This window comes from Echinops telfairi, unplaced genomic scaffold (assembly GCF_000313985.2).
Source record: "Echinops telfairi isolate 266 unplaced genomic scaffold, ASM31398v2 ScPeMD7_7468;HRSCAF=8506_0, whole genome shotgun sequence".
Classification (NCBI taxonomy): domain Eukaryota; kingdom Metazoa; phylum Chordata; class Mammalia; order Afrosoricida; family Tenrecidae; genus Echinops; species Echinops telfairi.
The window spans coordinates 95,651,248-95,666,449 of NW_022111369.1; the positions used below are offsets into that span (position 1 = coordinate 95,651,248).

The 15,202-nt window shown below is 51.6% G+C and overlaps 1 protein-coding gene across 2 annotated transcripts in view; it reads right to left on the reverse strand.

The window, feature by feature from the left end:
- Positions 1-1,115: 1,115 nt before the first annotated feature.
- The window catches only part of ANAPC4 (anaphase promoting complex subunit 4), a 37,729-nt gene continuing 23,642 nt past the window's right edge, over positions 1,116-15,202 (reverse strand). Inside the window, exons 17-28 of one of the 2 annotated variants that reach the window (XM_045284082.1) lie at positions 13,348-13,394; positions 12,476-12,532; positions 12,103-12,159; positions 9,429-9,522; positions 7,893-7,990; positions 6,288-6,349; positions 6,169-6,207; positions 5,970-6,071; positions 4,897-4,971; positions 3,841-4,014; positions 2,904-3,027; positions 1,116-1,461 (exon numbers count right to left, since the gene is read on the reverse strand). In XM_045284082.1, coding sequence (XP_045140017.1) covers positions 1,234-1,461; positions 2,904-3,027; positions 3,841-4,014; positions 4,897-4,971; positions 5,970-6,071; positions 6,169-6,207; positions 6,288-6,349; positions 7,893-7,990; positions 9,429-9,522; positions 12,103-12,159; positions 12,476-12,532; positions 13,348-13,394 — 1,157 coding nt within the window. In that variant the 3' untranslated portion in view covers positions 1,116-1,233. Of the gene's footprint in view, positions 1,462-2,903; positions 3,028-3,840; positions 4,015-4,896; positions 4,972-5,969; positions 6,072-6,168; positions 6,208-6,287; positions 6,350-7,892; positions 7,991-9,428; positions 9,523-12,102; positions 12,160-12,475; positions 12,533-13,347; positions 13,395-13,859; positions 13,907-15,202 lie in introns of both variants that reach the window. The other variant, XM_045284081.1, reaches the window with a different exon arrangement.

Consider the following 15,202-nt stretch of genomic DNA (forward strand, 5'->3'; position numbering starts at 1 on the left):
ACTGCTGACCTTGCAGTTAGCAGCTCAACACGTAACCCACTCCACCACCCAGGACTCAGACTCGATGACAGTGAGTTTGACTTTTGAAGGTGTGCCTGCCCCAAACCATGGTATTTCCAATTGCTCCGTCTGCATGTGCACATCGGACACTGGTAAGGAAGAATTCATGCATTTGAATCATGGTGCTGGCAAAAAATCCTGCAGGTACCATGGTCTGCCAGAAGAACAACCTAATCTCTCTTGGAGGAAGAAGAGTCAGAATGCTCTTAGGGATGAGGATGGTGAGACTGTGTCTCACGTACTTAGACATGGTGTCAAGGGAGACCAGTCCTGGAGGAGGGCAGCGAAGCAGGAAGAGCTTTAAGACGGACTCACACACTGGATGCAACAAAGGCTCACGCAAACCAACTGTGAGGATGGGGCAGCACCAGGTGGCAGGTGGGCTGCTCTGCCGCGCATCAATCGGTCCTTACAGGTCGGAGCCGACTCCACAGCAGGTAACACCCAATTAACAAACCCAGCAAAGACAATCATGGTGGGTGCCGAGCAGTATTTTTGCTTTTGAAGCTTAAAGACAGCCTCTATCTTTTGGCTTCTTTGACACCAAAGTTGTTAGGCGCCACTGAGTTGGCTCAGCTGACCTAAGCCATGATACATTCTCAACACTCAAGTACATCAGCAAAATGTCTATAGAAAACCGCACCATGAAAGCCTTCCAGAGATGTAAACTAAGCCAGCTGTGGTTGCAATAACGTAAGTCCTAACAATGGCTGACTGCTTCCCAGATGCAAATCACCCCCGAGAGTGGCCGTCTGACGGGAAAGACTGCGCTTTTCCTTCACATTCACCTTGCTCTTCTTCGTGCTGCACAACACAGCTTCAGAGAAACAAAGTCCAGCAGTGGCCTCAGGAGCCCTGGTGGCGCCGTGGTGAAGCACATGGCTGCGACCTGAAAGACGGCGTTCAAACCCACAGGAAAGGGCGGTGTGGCTCGCGGATGTCGGACTGCAGCCCTGGAACTCAGGTCTACTCTGGCCGGAGCTGGACCTGCTCTGACAGCGACAGGCCTGGGTTTTATGACTGTGACAAAGCCATCATGAGGTGAGAGGACAAAATGAAAGTACATAAATCCCATTTATTTCTTTGTTCCACAGAAAAGATTCCAAGTGGTTACAATTGCCTCTGTCCACCTTGCTCTGACAGCAGAGAAAACACAGAGCCAGGGTGCGTGGGTCAGGAGTCCAGCTCGGGGTCAAGCTTCTCCACTTTAACAGCCACCTCAGGGGGTGCAGTGGCCTCCCCAGTGGGCTGGGCCCCCGCCTCGGCCTCGGCCAGTGCCTCCTCCGTGATCTTCCCCGGCTTGCCGCCCGCCTCCTCGTCCTCGTCCGAGGACTCGTCCAGCTCCCACTCGTCATCGATGTCCATTTCAAACACTCGCACGTGGCGGAGATTGGAGCTCAGCTAAAGGAGAAAGGCCCACAGGGAGATTTTAGGTATGAAATTAAAAACTAGAAGCCCAAATCAGAGAATGGCTTTACAGAAAAGGTAACCACATTCCCACGTATCAAGAAATCAGTCCCTCTAGCCTTCCTCTTGTATGAAGCAGGGGTAGGGGAACCTTGGCTGGAGTCACGTAAGTAAGGCTGGAGAAGTCATCACCACCAGCTACAACCACACGCTCACCAAGGAGAAGCGGTACAAGGCATCACATTCCCAAGCTCCAGCTCGCTTTCAGGAAGTCGATGCTGACTTACAGCGACCCTACAGGACAGGTAGAACTGCTCTTGTGGGTTGCTGAAACCGTAACCCTTAATGGAGCAGACAGCCTCACCTTTCTCCCTCGGAGCAACTGACAGTTTTGAACTGCTGACTTGTGATTGGCAGCTCACCATGTAACCACTATGTCACATCAGGGGTGAGTTAACTCAATGTCTGATCAGACGGCCTGTGAATGAGGCTATAAATATCCAGATGACCCTTTGCAGAAAGAAGGATCCCCGCCACTCCCCAAATCAATGACCGTGTCATTGGCGAGTTGTGAGAAACAGAAAGATTTCTCCCAAGTTGTCTCCCCCAAATATATGCCAAACACAAGATGCTGCTTGCTACACATGGTAAATGACTATACACTAGGAGGTCAATCAAAGTAGGTCAGAGGTTATTCTCCTTAAGGGTATCCAGAGCAACCAGACGGTATAGTCTGACTCACTCTAAGTAGGGCCCACTCCCTTCTGATATTGTTCCCGTGAAGGAGTGCCCCCAAACAAGCCCAGGACCACTCAAGGATGACTAAGGTTAGGCTACTATAGTGAGTCTAGGGTCTGCCCATCTTGCCACATATGTACCCCTATTCCTTCCCTTTATACCCCTAAGTCATCCCCCTCCTATTGCTTGTATTTCCCATGTTACAACCCCTTCCTGTGACGTAGACTGTTATCTGTAATCAGAGGGCTTGCATGCCCCCAGATATATAAGCTTTGGTTAGAAATAAAACCTCATCGTCTCCCACCTCCACGTGTACCAAGAGGAGCTGAGGTGAGCATGCTACCGTGAAATGTGTCTGACTTCTTTATTTTACTCTCTCTCCCATCTCTCTGACTTTACTATAATCTTTATACATCTTAACCTTACAATTGTGCCTACCAAACCCGTGATTAGTTGTGGGAGGCTGGCTACCCCCCACAACGAGTCAAATCCAGAAGTGTTCCCAGCTGGCCTTCGCGAGCGACCTGACCAGCTAAGGGCACCGGGTGCTCACAAGCAGTAAGAAGGAAACGTCATCACACAACAAGCTTGAACACATCTGTCCCGGGCCCCGAGAGAACGTGCATTTAATGGCCGCTCCACAGGGCAAGGTCACATCCCGGCTCCTTTCAGTGAACAAGCAGTGTGTCAGCACTCACCACACAGGACACTTTCCGAAAGCCGTTCCCAGCCACATACTGCGCCTTCATGCTCTCCAGCACCCTCCAGTGCTTCTCGAAGTGCAGGGTCCGAGTGGGGATGGCCCCGCACTGCTCATCCAGTCTGAACGGGAGAAACACAGTCAGCCAGGGACCAGGTGGGTCTCTGGTCTGTCTACCAGCCCGACCCCATACTCTGTTCCAGGACCAGTCCACCGGTCACCCAATTAGAACCTGCATTCTCCTGAATTAGAACCCTGTGTTCTACTGAAAACACGCCGGCTCAACTCTACAGACCCTGGAACAGGGCACCCAAAGGCCTTCCATTCCCACCACAAAGACTCCGCACCGGCCCAGCAAACGCTTCAGATCCGAGAAAAGTAAAGACCAGAAGAGCCGAGGAAGCCGCCATGAGCTGTTCAATCAAAAGGAGGCTGGTTCTGCCCACTTCCAGGCTGAGCCTAGGGCTCTCCCTTGAATTGAGTGTGGAAACAAATACGTGCCGTAAGTCCTCCGCCCTCCCCTGGGAATGGACTCTCTTTGTTGTGTTCAGGGGGCAGGGCAAGATGGGTCTGTCTTGAGCTGATCTCTTCTGAGATACGAAAGAGAGGGAAGAAGCAAGCGACAGACGGACAATGGGGGAGAGGCCAGGCCATAGGGAGATGGCCAGGAGCAGCAGCCCAGAGAGAGACAGGAGGCCCAAGCCTTCCCCTAGAGCTGGCAGCCTGAATTCAGCCTTTTAGGCTCCTCAACTGGGAGCCGATACACATTTGCTTGTTAAAGCCGCGCACTTGGGCATTTTTCATTCAAGAGCACAAGACCACAGAGACATCTAGTAAGTAGGCAGCCGTTTTCTAGGGTAGCTATAGGTCAGGAATGTACCAGATACTGTACACGTTCAAGTGCTCTCAGAAGGACAGTTCCTCTAAGTCCGTACCTCGTGGAGTAAGTCCCACTAAACTGGTAGTCTGCAGACTCTTCGCCGTGATAGACAGAAGACAGAGGCAACTGGACCAAGAGGCGATCTCTTCCTTCACGTCCCGCAGTGTCCTTGAGCACCACCGTCACGGTTTCATCATCATAGAACTGTGCATCTAAACAACTGTAGGTGCTAGAGGCAAAACATGTTCCACACATGGTTACCGCCGAGAAACCGTTACACGCATAACCTTAGGCTGGCAGCAAGCAGGAAGACGAAGCAACGGTCTGCACCTAACATTTCAGATGCACCTCTGAGCGCGCACTTGAATCACACGTGCGTGCTATTGTACTGATTAGTCACAAACGCAACTGGGCCTTGAAAACAGGTGGTTGTGTAGAAAAAGGAGGCTGGGATGTTGGTTCCGAGTTCCAGAAAATTCCAAACACCAACGGCCAGGCCCCTTCAGCCTATGGAAATTCCATGAATGACGAAGTCTGTACGCCTTGGGGAACTGGAGTCTACGAGACTGATTGCGATGTCGGCAAGAAAAATGAAATGAAGATGTGACACAGGAAAACAGCCACCACCTGCGAAGGACTTTTCCATAGAAAACTTGCTCTCGGCAGGGAAACGCGTGAGTAGAACACAGCTCACGACCAGTGTCTTCCCTGCACAGCCGAGGGCTGGCTTAGGTCTTGTTTTGCCCTTTCATACGCTAAGCAAATCCTCGACAAGGGAGCCTGATCCCACCTCACATTTGGTTTGGCCTTACAAGAACACCAGCACCATAGTCCATCAGCGCTGGAGAGGCATATTCTTTGTCTAGCAGACAGGAGAACTCCAAAGCATTCATTACAGGAAGCCATGCCACACAGCTACAGGCCACTTAGGTTCTAACCCATTCTGAGAAAAATCCCGTTCTACGTTTAAAGTCCAACTCCTGCCCACTTTGCTGGACATGACACAGGTCTTTCGCCACCATCATCTCTGGGCGGTCTGACTACACTCACTAAGCACACAAAGGCCTCACAATCACCCATGCACTGCAACCAAGCAAGCTTCAAGACTTACCTGCGTCTCACCTTCTCAGTTGTGGCATAGGTGAAGCTCCCAAATTTAACAGCAATCAGCCCGTTACTGGCAGACCTTGGAGAAAGAAGGGGGCAGGGACTGTGTAGAACCACCTGGATGGCCAATCAGCTCCATGCCTTAAAAGCACATGGCCAGCCAGCAGCTCTAGTTCATTTATCGACACACCAACCTCAGGGACAAACACTGTCTCACTCGTACTCTAGTAGCTAGAGACGCCTCACAGCAAAATACCACAATGGTCTAAGGGCTGAGAGTCACCTCAGAGTGCCGAACCTTGCAAATTTAAGGTCAAATGGAACCACCAAATCGCTTCTCTTTGGCTATTATCTGGACCTCAATAAATCCCCTTTCAACTCTCAGATTTAAAGCCATGTAAGATATTAAGTGCACCCTGCTACATGATCCCTGGCAACAGAGTGGCTACACATTAGGCTGCTAACCACAAGGCCCACAGTTCTAAACCACCAGCCACTCTGTGAGAGAAAGATGAGACTTTCTAGTCCCCTAAAGAGTTAAGAGTCTCAGAAACCCAGTGGCAGTTCTACCCAGTCCTACAGGCTGGCATTTCCCCCTAACCTTAAAAAAGAAAGAAAAAGCTATACATGCTGGTTCTCTTATTAATAAAAAAAATGTTTGATCTAGAAATGATGATAGAAATCCCTACCAAAAAAACAAACCATATTCAGTGCCATCAAGTCAATCTGACTCAGAGTTACACGACAGGACAGAGTAGAACAGCCCCCGTGGGTTTCCTAGAATCTAACTCTTTACAGGAGCAGAAAGCCTCATTTTTCTCCCACGGAGCAGCTGGTGGTTTCACACTGCTGACCTTGTAGTTGGCAGCCCAACACGTAACCACTGTGCCACCAGGGCTCCTGTTAATGCTTGAGTATATGAAGACAAAGACTGACAAGCCTGCATTCCCAAGGGGCCTCGGAGGCAGAGTTCATCTGATTACCCAAAGCCTGCGAGCTTGGCGAGAGAGCCCGTGTGCTTTATTATTCAAAATAATGAGTTCATCTCTTCAATTCAGGCATTAGAAAAATACTTACTGGGAGATATCAGTATGTCTTCTTAAGATACACATTTTATAAAGGGAATCTTCTAAAATGGTAAAAATAAGATAATGGAGATTAGAAGTTTTATTATTCCACCTGAGGGAGAAAAAAACCGGATGTCAGAACCAAGCACCAGTCAGGCAGACTCAGGTCAAAGTGTGTTCTCCGTGTGACAGCAGCAAGCCGGACTTACAGAAAGGGGAACTTGAGCAGCCTGCGGGCAGAGTCCTCGCTGAAACAGAAGCCGGAAGACAGGTCAGAACCACGGGCAAGTGGCCGCTGGACGAAACCACACACAAGGGAATGAATTACCTTCTGGTATCTTTATAGAGTGGGATACAGATGGCTTGATTCATGGACTTTCCAATGACATCCTGCGAAGGGAAGGGGCAAAGATGCATCACGCACGCAGCGAGACACGCACGCACGCAGAGACCGCCTGCCAGTCACTGCAACTCTACTTCACAGCGTCCCTGTGAGCAGATCTTCCAGGACATTTCCTGTTACTATGAAGTGCTGCTGTTTTTAAACTGTGGTGAAGACGTACGCAGACCACCTTCGTCATTCAACCTTCTTCACGTGGACCCTCCCACCCGTGCAGGTATTACCGTGTCTGCAAGGGGCCCTCGCCCTCCTCGCGGAAGCTCCGTGCCACCTTAGCAATGCAGCCTTGTGCCCCACGTCTCCCCCACCCCTGATGCTATCAGGTACAGGTCCAAGTTCATGCTGCTGTCACAGAAGACATTTTCATGACCCCACCTTAACAGCAAAGAAACGGGCATTCCCGCTAGCCACAAGAGAGCTTCGCGGTCAGGGCAGGGAGGAACCACGTCGAGACCCCAAGGCCAGCAGGCCACTCTCCCCGGGGTAAACAGGAGCATGGCAGCTTGGTAACGAGGACTCTGCAGTGAGTTTGTTCCGGGAACAGAGGAAGTACCTCGGATAGCAACGTTTTCAGGGACTGTTCAGGGATTTCAGAAGTACGGACACTTCCTTCTGTTTTAGGCATCGACCAAAGAGCAGGTCGGACTGAATGACTGCCTGTTTTGTTGTTGTTGTTAGTTTCTTTTAAAGACACACCCCTTAACTCACTGTTCCTGAAGAAAGACTCTGACCGGCTCGGGAGCAGATCAGAGCACAGGCCAGGTTCCTGTGTAACTCAAACTCTTCCCAGAGCAGGCCCTCCCTCTCTCCAACCAGATGCTCCCATTCCACCCGCCCAGCCCCAGGGGCCCACCAGCCCCTGGCAGATGAAGGTCTAACTCGGGCCCAGGTCAGCTGACAATCCTGGGCTTAAACGCCCACGCCCTGAGTTAAATGCAGAGAACAGCCCATCCGCCGTGTCTGAACATCTTATCTTTAAATATATATATAATAAACATGCACTTTTCTTTCATGTGTTCCAATATTGGAGGAAGAAGTGATTACAGCAACCTTTGCTCAAAACTGAACTCACTGACCTCGCGTTGATGCCGACTCATAGTGGCCTACAGGACAGGGCAGAACTGCCCCTACGGGTCCTGAGACGGAAAGCCTCCGCTTTCTCCCTACGAGTGGTGGGTGGTTTCTAGCCGCCGACCCTGCCGTTCAGAGCCTAAAACATAGCCCACGGTGCCACCTGGATTCCTTGACCTTTACTAAGAGCACGCGAGATGAGGCGTTTTAAATGCCCCCTGCACAGGAATGGGAAAGACCAGGCTGTCTTGTCTCTGGGATCCCATGGTGGCGAGTCTGGTTCTGGTTACACAGGAAACGGTCCTTCCCCAGCAAAATGTCCACAAGTCAACATTGGAACTTCTGAGTAAGAAATGAGTCTTCATTTTCGGGGGACCCACCCTAAACACAAGCAGGGCCCCCCCGGGGGCCACACGCTGGAGCTGGTTGGCTGCTCACAGCCGCCCTTTCTCCCACACTTACCGCTGGCTTCTGCAAACCGTGATCAATAATGGTCTCCATCCGCCTTTTCACAAAATGCAGTGATTTTCGAGGGTAATAAGGAAACAGCAAAGGGCTTTCTGTTTTCAAACAGACAAAGGAAAGCAATAACTGTAGCATAGCACGTGTAAGAGAAAACAGGGGGACCTGGGGGGCGGGGCAGGTGAACACACAGCACAGCACCACCACCCACCCCCACCCCTTCCAGGGCAGGACCGTGGCCTCGCACCTGACACCGTCGCTGTGGGCACCAAGCACACATATTACATGCTGAGCCTGACCAACCTGCTACCTACTGCCCCCCTTCCCGCCGTCCACCCCCGGGGCCCTCAGAGGCAAGCGCTGGCTTAGGAGCCACAGGGCACATAAGGAACCCTAGTTAGCCCTTCTCTCGTCTTGCCATTTCAAAATGGTGCCAGCAGCCTGCTCTTGTTTGGCAAAGAATGCCACCGCTGACCTCCGGCCCTACGGGGCAAAGTGGAACTGCCCCTGGGGGTGCCCGAGGCTGTCACTTTCTACGGGAGTACAAAGTCTCGTCTTTCTGCCGTGCCGAGAATATGCTACTAAAGTCCTCCCCCAAAGCAGGAGACAAACAACCTCTGTAAAGAGCCTCTTTGCTCTGCTTCCCCAGGAGAAGGTGGCCACTCAGCACTTGCTGATTCCCTCTATCAGGCCCCTCTCGTCGTGTCGATGCTACTTCTGCTCCTTACAGAGTCCCTCAGACAGATGAACCGAGTCAACAGGAGCGGGGCTGGGCAAGAGCCCAGTGTACACACGGCCAGCCTGGCTCCAAAGACCACCCTCTGGGGGACTCTCTGACCTAACACTCTGGGTGAGATGTTGTCAGTTCACAGGGCCCCGTTAGCCAGAATCCCTCTGGTGAGGTGCTATCAAGTCTAGCCTCGCCCCCTGGGCTTGAATCCCATCCTGGAGGCAGTGCTCTGCTATGCCAACGGGCAGGGTGGAGGTGGGATTGCTGAGTCTCCACCCTTTCTTTCCTCAGGGGCATGGTCTGCTGGAAGAGCAAAACCACAGCTCCCTATTGAGAGCTCTCTCAGAAGCAGGAAGAGAGAATTCCCAGGACCATCAAGGAAGCTGGACATGGACTAATGAAGACTGAAGAAGAATCGATACATTTTAATCATGGTGCTGGTGAAGAATATGCAAAGCACCATGGACTGCCAGAAGAAGAATGTCTTAGAAGAAGTACAGCCAGAAAGCATTTTAGAAGCAATGATGGCGGGACTTCCCTCAGGTGTTCTTTGGACACACTGTCAGGAGACCAGTCCCTGGAGCAGGACATCGTGCTCGGTGAAGCAGATGGCCAGGGCAAAGGGGGAAGGCCCTCAACAAGATGCATCGACACATGGCTGCAGCCATGGGCTCAAACAGAGCAGCAATGGTGAGGACGGCGCCGGACAGGGCAGCTTCCTTGTGTGGTTCCTCCGAGTTAGAGCCCTCTGGATGGCGCCTCACACCCGGTAACCACGCAGCGGACTGCACGCGGCGCACAAGTACCTTTCAGGTGGCTGCTGCTCTGAAGGAAGTCATACCACTGGTTTCCTTCTGTGTTCGGGGGCGACACAAGGTCGTCATCTTCATCCTTCAAGTACTAGAGAAAAAGACGCGAGAATGAGAAGCCCGCAAGCCACGAAAGCTCCTCCTTCATACTTTCCTATAACAGGCTCCTTCCTCGCACAGTGCATTACTATTCTCAGTGGACCAAGGACCCCCCAGCTCAGCACCAAGCAATGACAGAGCAAACCGGAAACATCCAGAGGTCGCCGTTGTCGTTGGGGCCTTCGAGTGCCAGCGGCACGACGCACAACAGCAGGAGGCGCTGCCTGGACCCGCACCATCCTCACACTCGTTGTGGGGAGCCCACTGTTGCAGCCACGGGCATCCCATCTCGCCAAGGGCCTACCCCTTGGTTGCTGCCCCACTAACAGACAGGGTGCAGAGCACACAAATGGACTTGAGATTCCGTGCGCCAGTTTTATGACGAACTGTCTTTTAACCTTAAGTGCCTCAGTCAGTTTCCCAAGTACCCGCTGTGCGTACACTCTGGGGCAGTGGTCGTCAAAGTGGTCCACGGAGCCCTGGGAGGTCCTCAGGGTGCTTGCAGGGGCCCACGCTCTAACCCCTTGCTGTTGTTTTCTGCTGGAGAGACTGTCACTCCACGTGTACCTGGGATCAGACCGCCGTGATCCACACGGTTTCACTGGCCCCTTTTCTGGGGTAGATCACCAGGCCTTACCTCCTCGTCTGCCTCCACTTCTATCTAGAGCAGCGGTCTCAACCTGTGGGTCACGACCCCTTTGGGGGTCGAATGACCCTTTCACAGGGGTCGCCTAAGACCATCGGAAAACACAAATATTTCACAATATATAATTACATATTGTTTTGTGATTAATCACTATGCTTTAATTATTTTTAATTATGTTCAACTTGTCACAATGAAAATATATCCTGCATATCAGATATTTACATTACGATTCATAACAGTAGCAAAATTAGTGATGAAGTAGCAACAAAAATAATTTTATGGTTGGGGGGTCACCACAATATGAGGAACTGTATTAAAGGGTCTCAGCATTAGGAAGGTTGAGAACCACTGGTCTAGAGGCTCGGCTGAAAGGTACATTCAGAGCCACAGCCCAGCCTCACGGACAGGTGTGTGCAGCCTGCATAAGGTGCCTGGCTGGGAACAGAGCCTGGGGCTCCTACATGGGAGCTGAGAAGTCTACCGCCCGCCCTCCTTTACAGTTGCTCCCCGCATGTCCATGTGCACAGAGAACAGCCCATGGGGTCGGGTTGTTGATCTCCCAGGCCCCACCAGGTGGGGTCACACTGCCTTCCTCCAGCTGGCCAGAGCCGCTCTTTTACATCAGGCCGAAGCGCCGCTCCCTTTTCACTGTGCCAACTGTGCGGGCGGCCAAGAACACCAGCAGGAGAGTCTGCTGGCGCTGTTGCCAGCATGGAGGCTGTGGGCCCAGTGCCCACGCAGCCCTGGGCTTCGTTTCCAGCACACACCCAGAGGGGCGCTCACCGTGCTGAGCCTGACAGTGAGCCCATCCCAGCCCTGAGCACTTGGGGTCTCTGTGTCCTGCACGACAGAAAGGGAGCACGCAGAATGCCTCCATGGCTGACCCTTCCCAAAGGGCTCTGGTGGGCTGCAGTTCTAAATGACGTCTCGTCTCACGGGCAAGCCAGTGGGTATTCGGTCTTCCACATCTGGGTCCGGTGTCTTGAACATAAACCAAGGGAGCCCCCTGTCACCTCAAGCCAAACAGCAGGCTCTCGCTGATGACAGAATTCACACTTTCCTGCCTAGGTCAGGCTTTTGGAAGACCTATCCCTGCCACAGTGAGACAGAGAGCTCAGAGACTTGTGGGGTGAGACTGGGGTGCTATGAAGCAAACGTGGCCTGTGAATCCCATAGGATGAGAAGTGTCAGCATCCAGAAGAAGAAACTGGGGAACCCACGTCTCCCAACGAGCAATGTCTGAGGTCCCAAAGCCAAACGTGGTGGGGAACAGCCATGCCATGGGCAGGCAGCTCGAGGGTTCTCTGAGGGGACCCCGAATGAAGTTCACAGATGCAAGTTACATTCCACATGACCCTGAACCGTCTAGGAACACTGCCACTTGTCAGTACTTGGTGACCCAGAGAAAAGCCACAATTCTCTGCACAAGCTATGAAAACCCGCCTGCTCTGTTTCCCACACGGTATGCAAAAAAAAACCAAACCCATAGATAGGCGACCCAGCTGTCCTCTACTAGTGGGACACTACAGACATTTGTAAAAGGATGAAAAATAAAAGAGTGCCATTCTTCATGAGATTTTCGAGTTTGGAAAAGGCTTTATTTTTCACTAACAGTACTTATATTAGCAGATAGCAATAGTTGGCTTTACTGTTATATTTCTGAAGGAATGAAGAAATATTTGGTCTCTTAATTCCTAATTAATACCTAATGACACCTATCGTGGACAGATGTAGTCCAAGAAGCAGAGTCTTGTTGCTTCTTCTCTTTGGGCAGGGCTATTATACAACCTGGCACTGTAACCCGCCCCCCCTCCCATCCCCTGCCCCAACTTGGAATAATACAGACTTCTGCTGCTGAAGTTTACAATTCTGTTACTACACTCCATCAATTGAGCACTAAGCACGAGTTCCTACCCGAGCACATACCTGGCCAACCTTTTCCACATTGAAGTATTTGCCTTTTCGGTTATAAAGGTCTGGGGCCTAGAAAGAATGAACAGTTTCAGTCTTGGGTCACAGCACAGAAGAAGACCCATCATCAACTTAAAGGGAAAACCTGTTTTCAGAAAAACATTGGTGACAGTCCCCCTCCCCTTAGATGAACCGTGATAAAACACACGCAATCCCAAGTGTGGGTGAAAGCCTTGGGGGTGACAGTACTGCAGTTCCTTGGCTCAGAGTCTACAAAACGCCACTGCAGAGACCACCTACAAAGTAGGATCGAACACGACTGCTTCTCCCTGGCAGCCAGGTTGATCACAGGAAACAACCCCGCTTTATGAAAACACCCATTTCCTACCTCGTTGAAATGTTCTGTGAGAAAATCAGCGACAAAGGTGGTATCTTTCTGAGTCATCTATCAAAAGAAGTCAAGGTAAGAGCAAGCTGCCCAGCTAAAGAAATAGTGTTATTTTCCCACCCCCTTCACTATCCACAAGGAGCCCTGGTGGCATAGTGGTCATGTCATTGAACTGCTAGCCTCAAGGTCCTCAGTTCAAAACCACCAGCTGCTCCAAGACAAGGCTTTGACTTGCGTGAAGAGTTAGCAGTCTCAGACACCCACGGGGCCAGGTTGACCTGGTCCCATGGGGTCACTAGGAGTCAGACATGACTCAGTGGCAGTGTGTTTGGTTCTTGTTTCTTAGAAGCCACGGGGTGAAATAGGCAAAGCTCCTTCCAAGAAACAAGGGCAGAAATGCGGGACACTGTGTGTCTGAGAACCCGGATCCTCGAGCTGAGAAGCCTGTAACTAACCATCCCACCACCCCACCCCACCCCCCAGTCAGCAAATCCAAGAGCCCCGACCTCCCCTGGCCCAAGATCGCTTCTTGCGCTACAATTCCATGCTCCTGGTCCTTCTCTGGGAACGGGTGACAGTAAAGCCAGAGCACAGGCCACGGTGCTACGAGCTTTGATGTCTGCCTCCTGCAGTAACCCTGTCTGCACACCATGCCAGCCTTGGGCCTCAAAACACTGCATGGCAAGCTCTGCTCCTCCCACAGTGGACACGCTTGATCGCCCCCGGTAAAGCTAACGGTGATGTCCAGAAATCACTCCCGCAGGGACTGGTCCATTTGGCCGGTCAGTCTCCTAGGGCTCTGGAGGCCCTCACGGCCTCTGCTCGGCATGAGAGCTGTCATGCATGAAGGCTCCTGGGGTCACCCAGCCCACCTCGTGTTTCTGATCTGTTTTCTCAGGCTCAGAATGATCTACTCCTCCTGAAACAGACAGTTTGGGCAGATGTCAGATGAGGGAGCTGCCAAAAACAAGTGTGAATTCTGTCCAGTCCAACCATCTTCCTGGAAGGCTACTCCCACTGCCACTTCTCAAAAACCTCATAGTCTAATAGAGACTGCTGCTTCCCAGGCCTCCAGCTAAACCCAAACCCAACTCCCTGCCACCGAGCGGAGGCCAACTCACAGCGACCCTACAGGACACGGTGGAACTGCCCTGTGGTGTGGGCCTCCGAGACGCTAACTCTTTACGGAAGTGGAAAGGCCATCTTTCTCCAGAGGAGCGGCTGGTGATTTCAAACTGCTGACCTTGGGTTAGCAGCGCGAGTTAATCACTATACCACCAGGACTGTAGCCTCATACAAACCTGGGATGGCACCTATAGATACCATAACAAAGGTTTTCTGTGAGGTGGCAAAAACCACTTTAAGGCCTTTTAAGAAACACTACCTTATTCAGCTCGGGCAGCACGTGGTCGTCGGTCATTCTCAACATCGCTGAGAAGAGAAAAGCTACAATTATCTTGAAAGGAAAATGACCCACCTAACCTGAAATCAATTTGAAACGGCTTCCCGTAGGCTTGAGTTTTACAGTGTTCTTTCTGCACCAAAGGGGAAAAGAGGCATTCTTCTACAAACTAAAGGCAGAGAACTTAAATTTGATTTATTTTTCCGGTTCAAAACTGCAGGCCTCAGCATTCTAATGTCCTCACTTCCTTTAACTCCACCCACTGCCACACCAGGCAAACTCACTGCTGCCTCTGCCTAGACCCTCCGGGCAGGTTTCCCTCTTCCTGACCCAACCTGCTGCCTCCCTCCAAATCTGCACGGAGCTCTTGCCACCAACAACTTCAGAATAGCAAAGACCAGAGACTCATCACCTTCCCCCTCCTGCCCCCACCACAAAAACATCGATAGTAATAGTCGCATATATGCATGAGCACAGAGACATGCATATTTATATGCTTAAAAAAAAAAAAAAAAGCATACCACCTACAGTTGACTTTGTGTCCTTGTCATGAGCCTGTCCTCATCAGTCTTGCGCATTTTATATTACCCCTGGGTCAGCGAGCGATTCAAGCCCAGGCTGCCCAGTGGAGACGGATGAGACCCCAGCCTCAGCAATCGTGTAAGGGGCACGAGGGGGGAACCCCCTGGATGGCAGTGGGGTTAGGGACATCGGGGCTAAACTGCACACTATTTTGCAGTGTCTCATCACTAATAAGCTTACTGGACAAAGACACTGGACAAAGACAAAGCTTACTGTGCAAATACACCATATTCTACAGTATCAATGCAAACTTCTAAATGATCTGAACACACTTGCCGTCATCTGATTCAACTCATTCCTTGGTCCATCCAAACAAGCTTTCCTGAGCACAGTGTCGGTGCCCGGGACACGGCAGTGCAGCAGAAAAGGCCTCTTCCACTTGACAGAACAGTATTGCTCACTAGCTAGACAACAGCTAGCGAATGAGGGAGACCAGGGATGGCAACCAAGCCCAATGCCATCGGGTTGGACTCCGACTCAGAGCGACCCCCTGTAGGGTTTCTGAGGCTGGAAGCCTGCAGTGAGCAAACCCCTTGGCTTTCTTCCCCAGGTGACGGGTGGGTGGACCTGCACCGTGGACCTTGAGGCCAGCAGCCCTGCACCTGACCCCCAGCACCACCAGGGCTCAGACTTTCCAACCCGGCACGCTCTGGGCAGCAGCTGCCTAAAGTACCTCCAATGACAACAGCACGCAGGCTACTGGAAGAGAAAATCGCTTGTTTCTCTGGTCCTGTTCAGTTCCA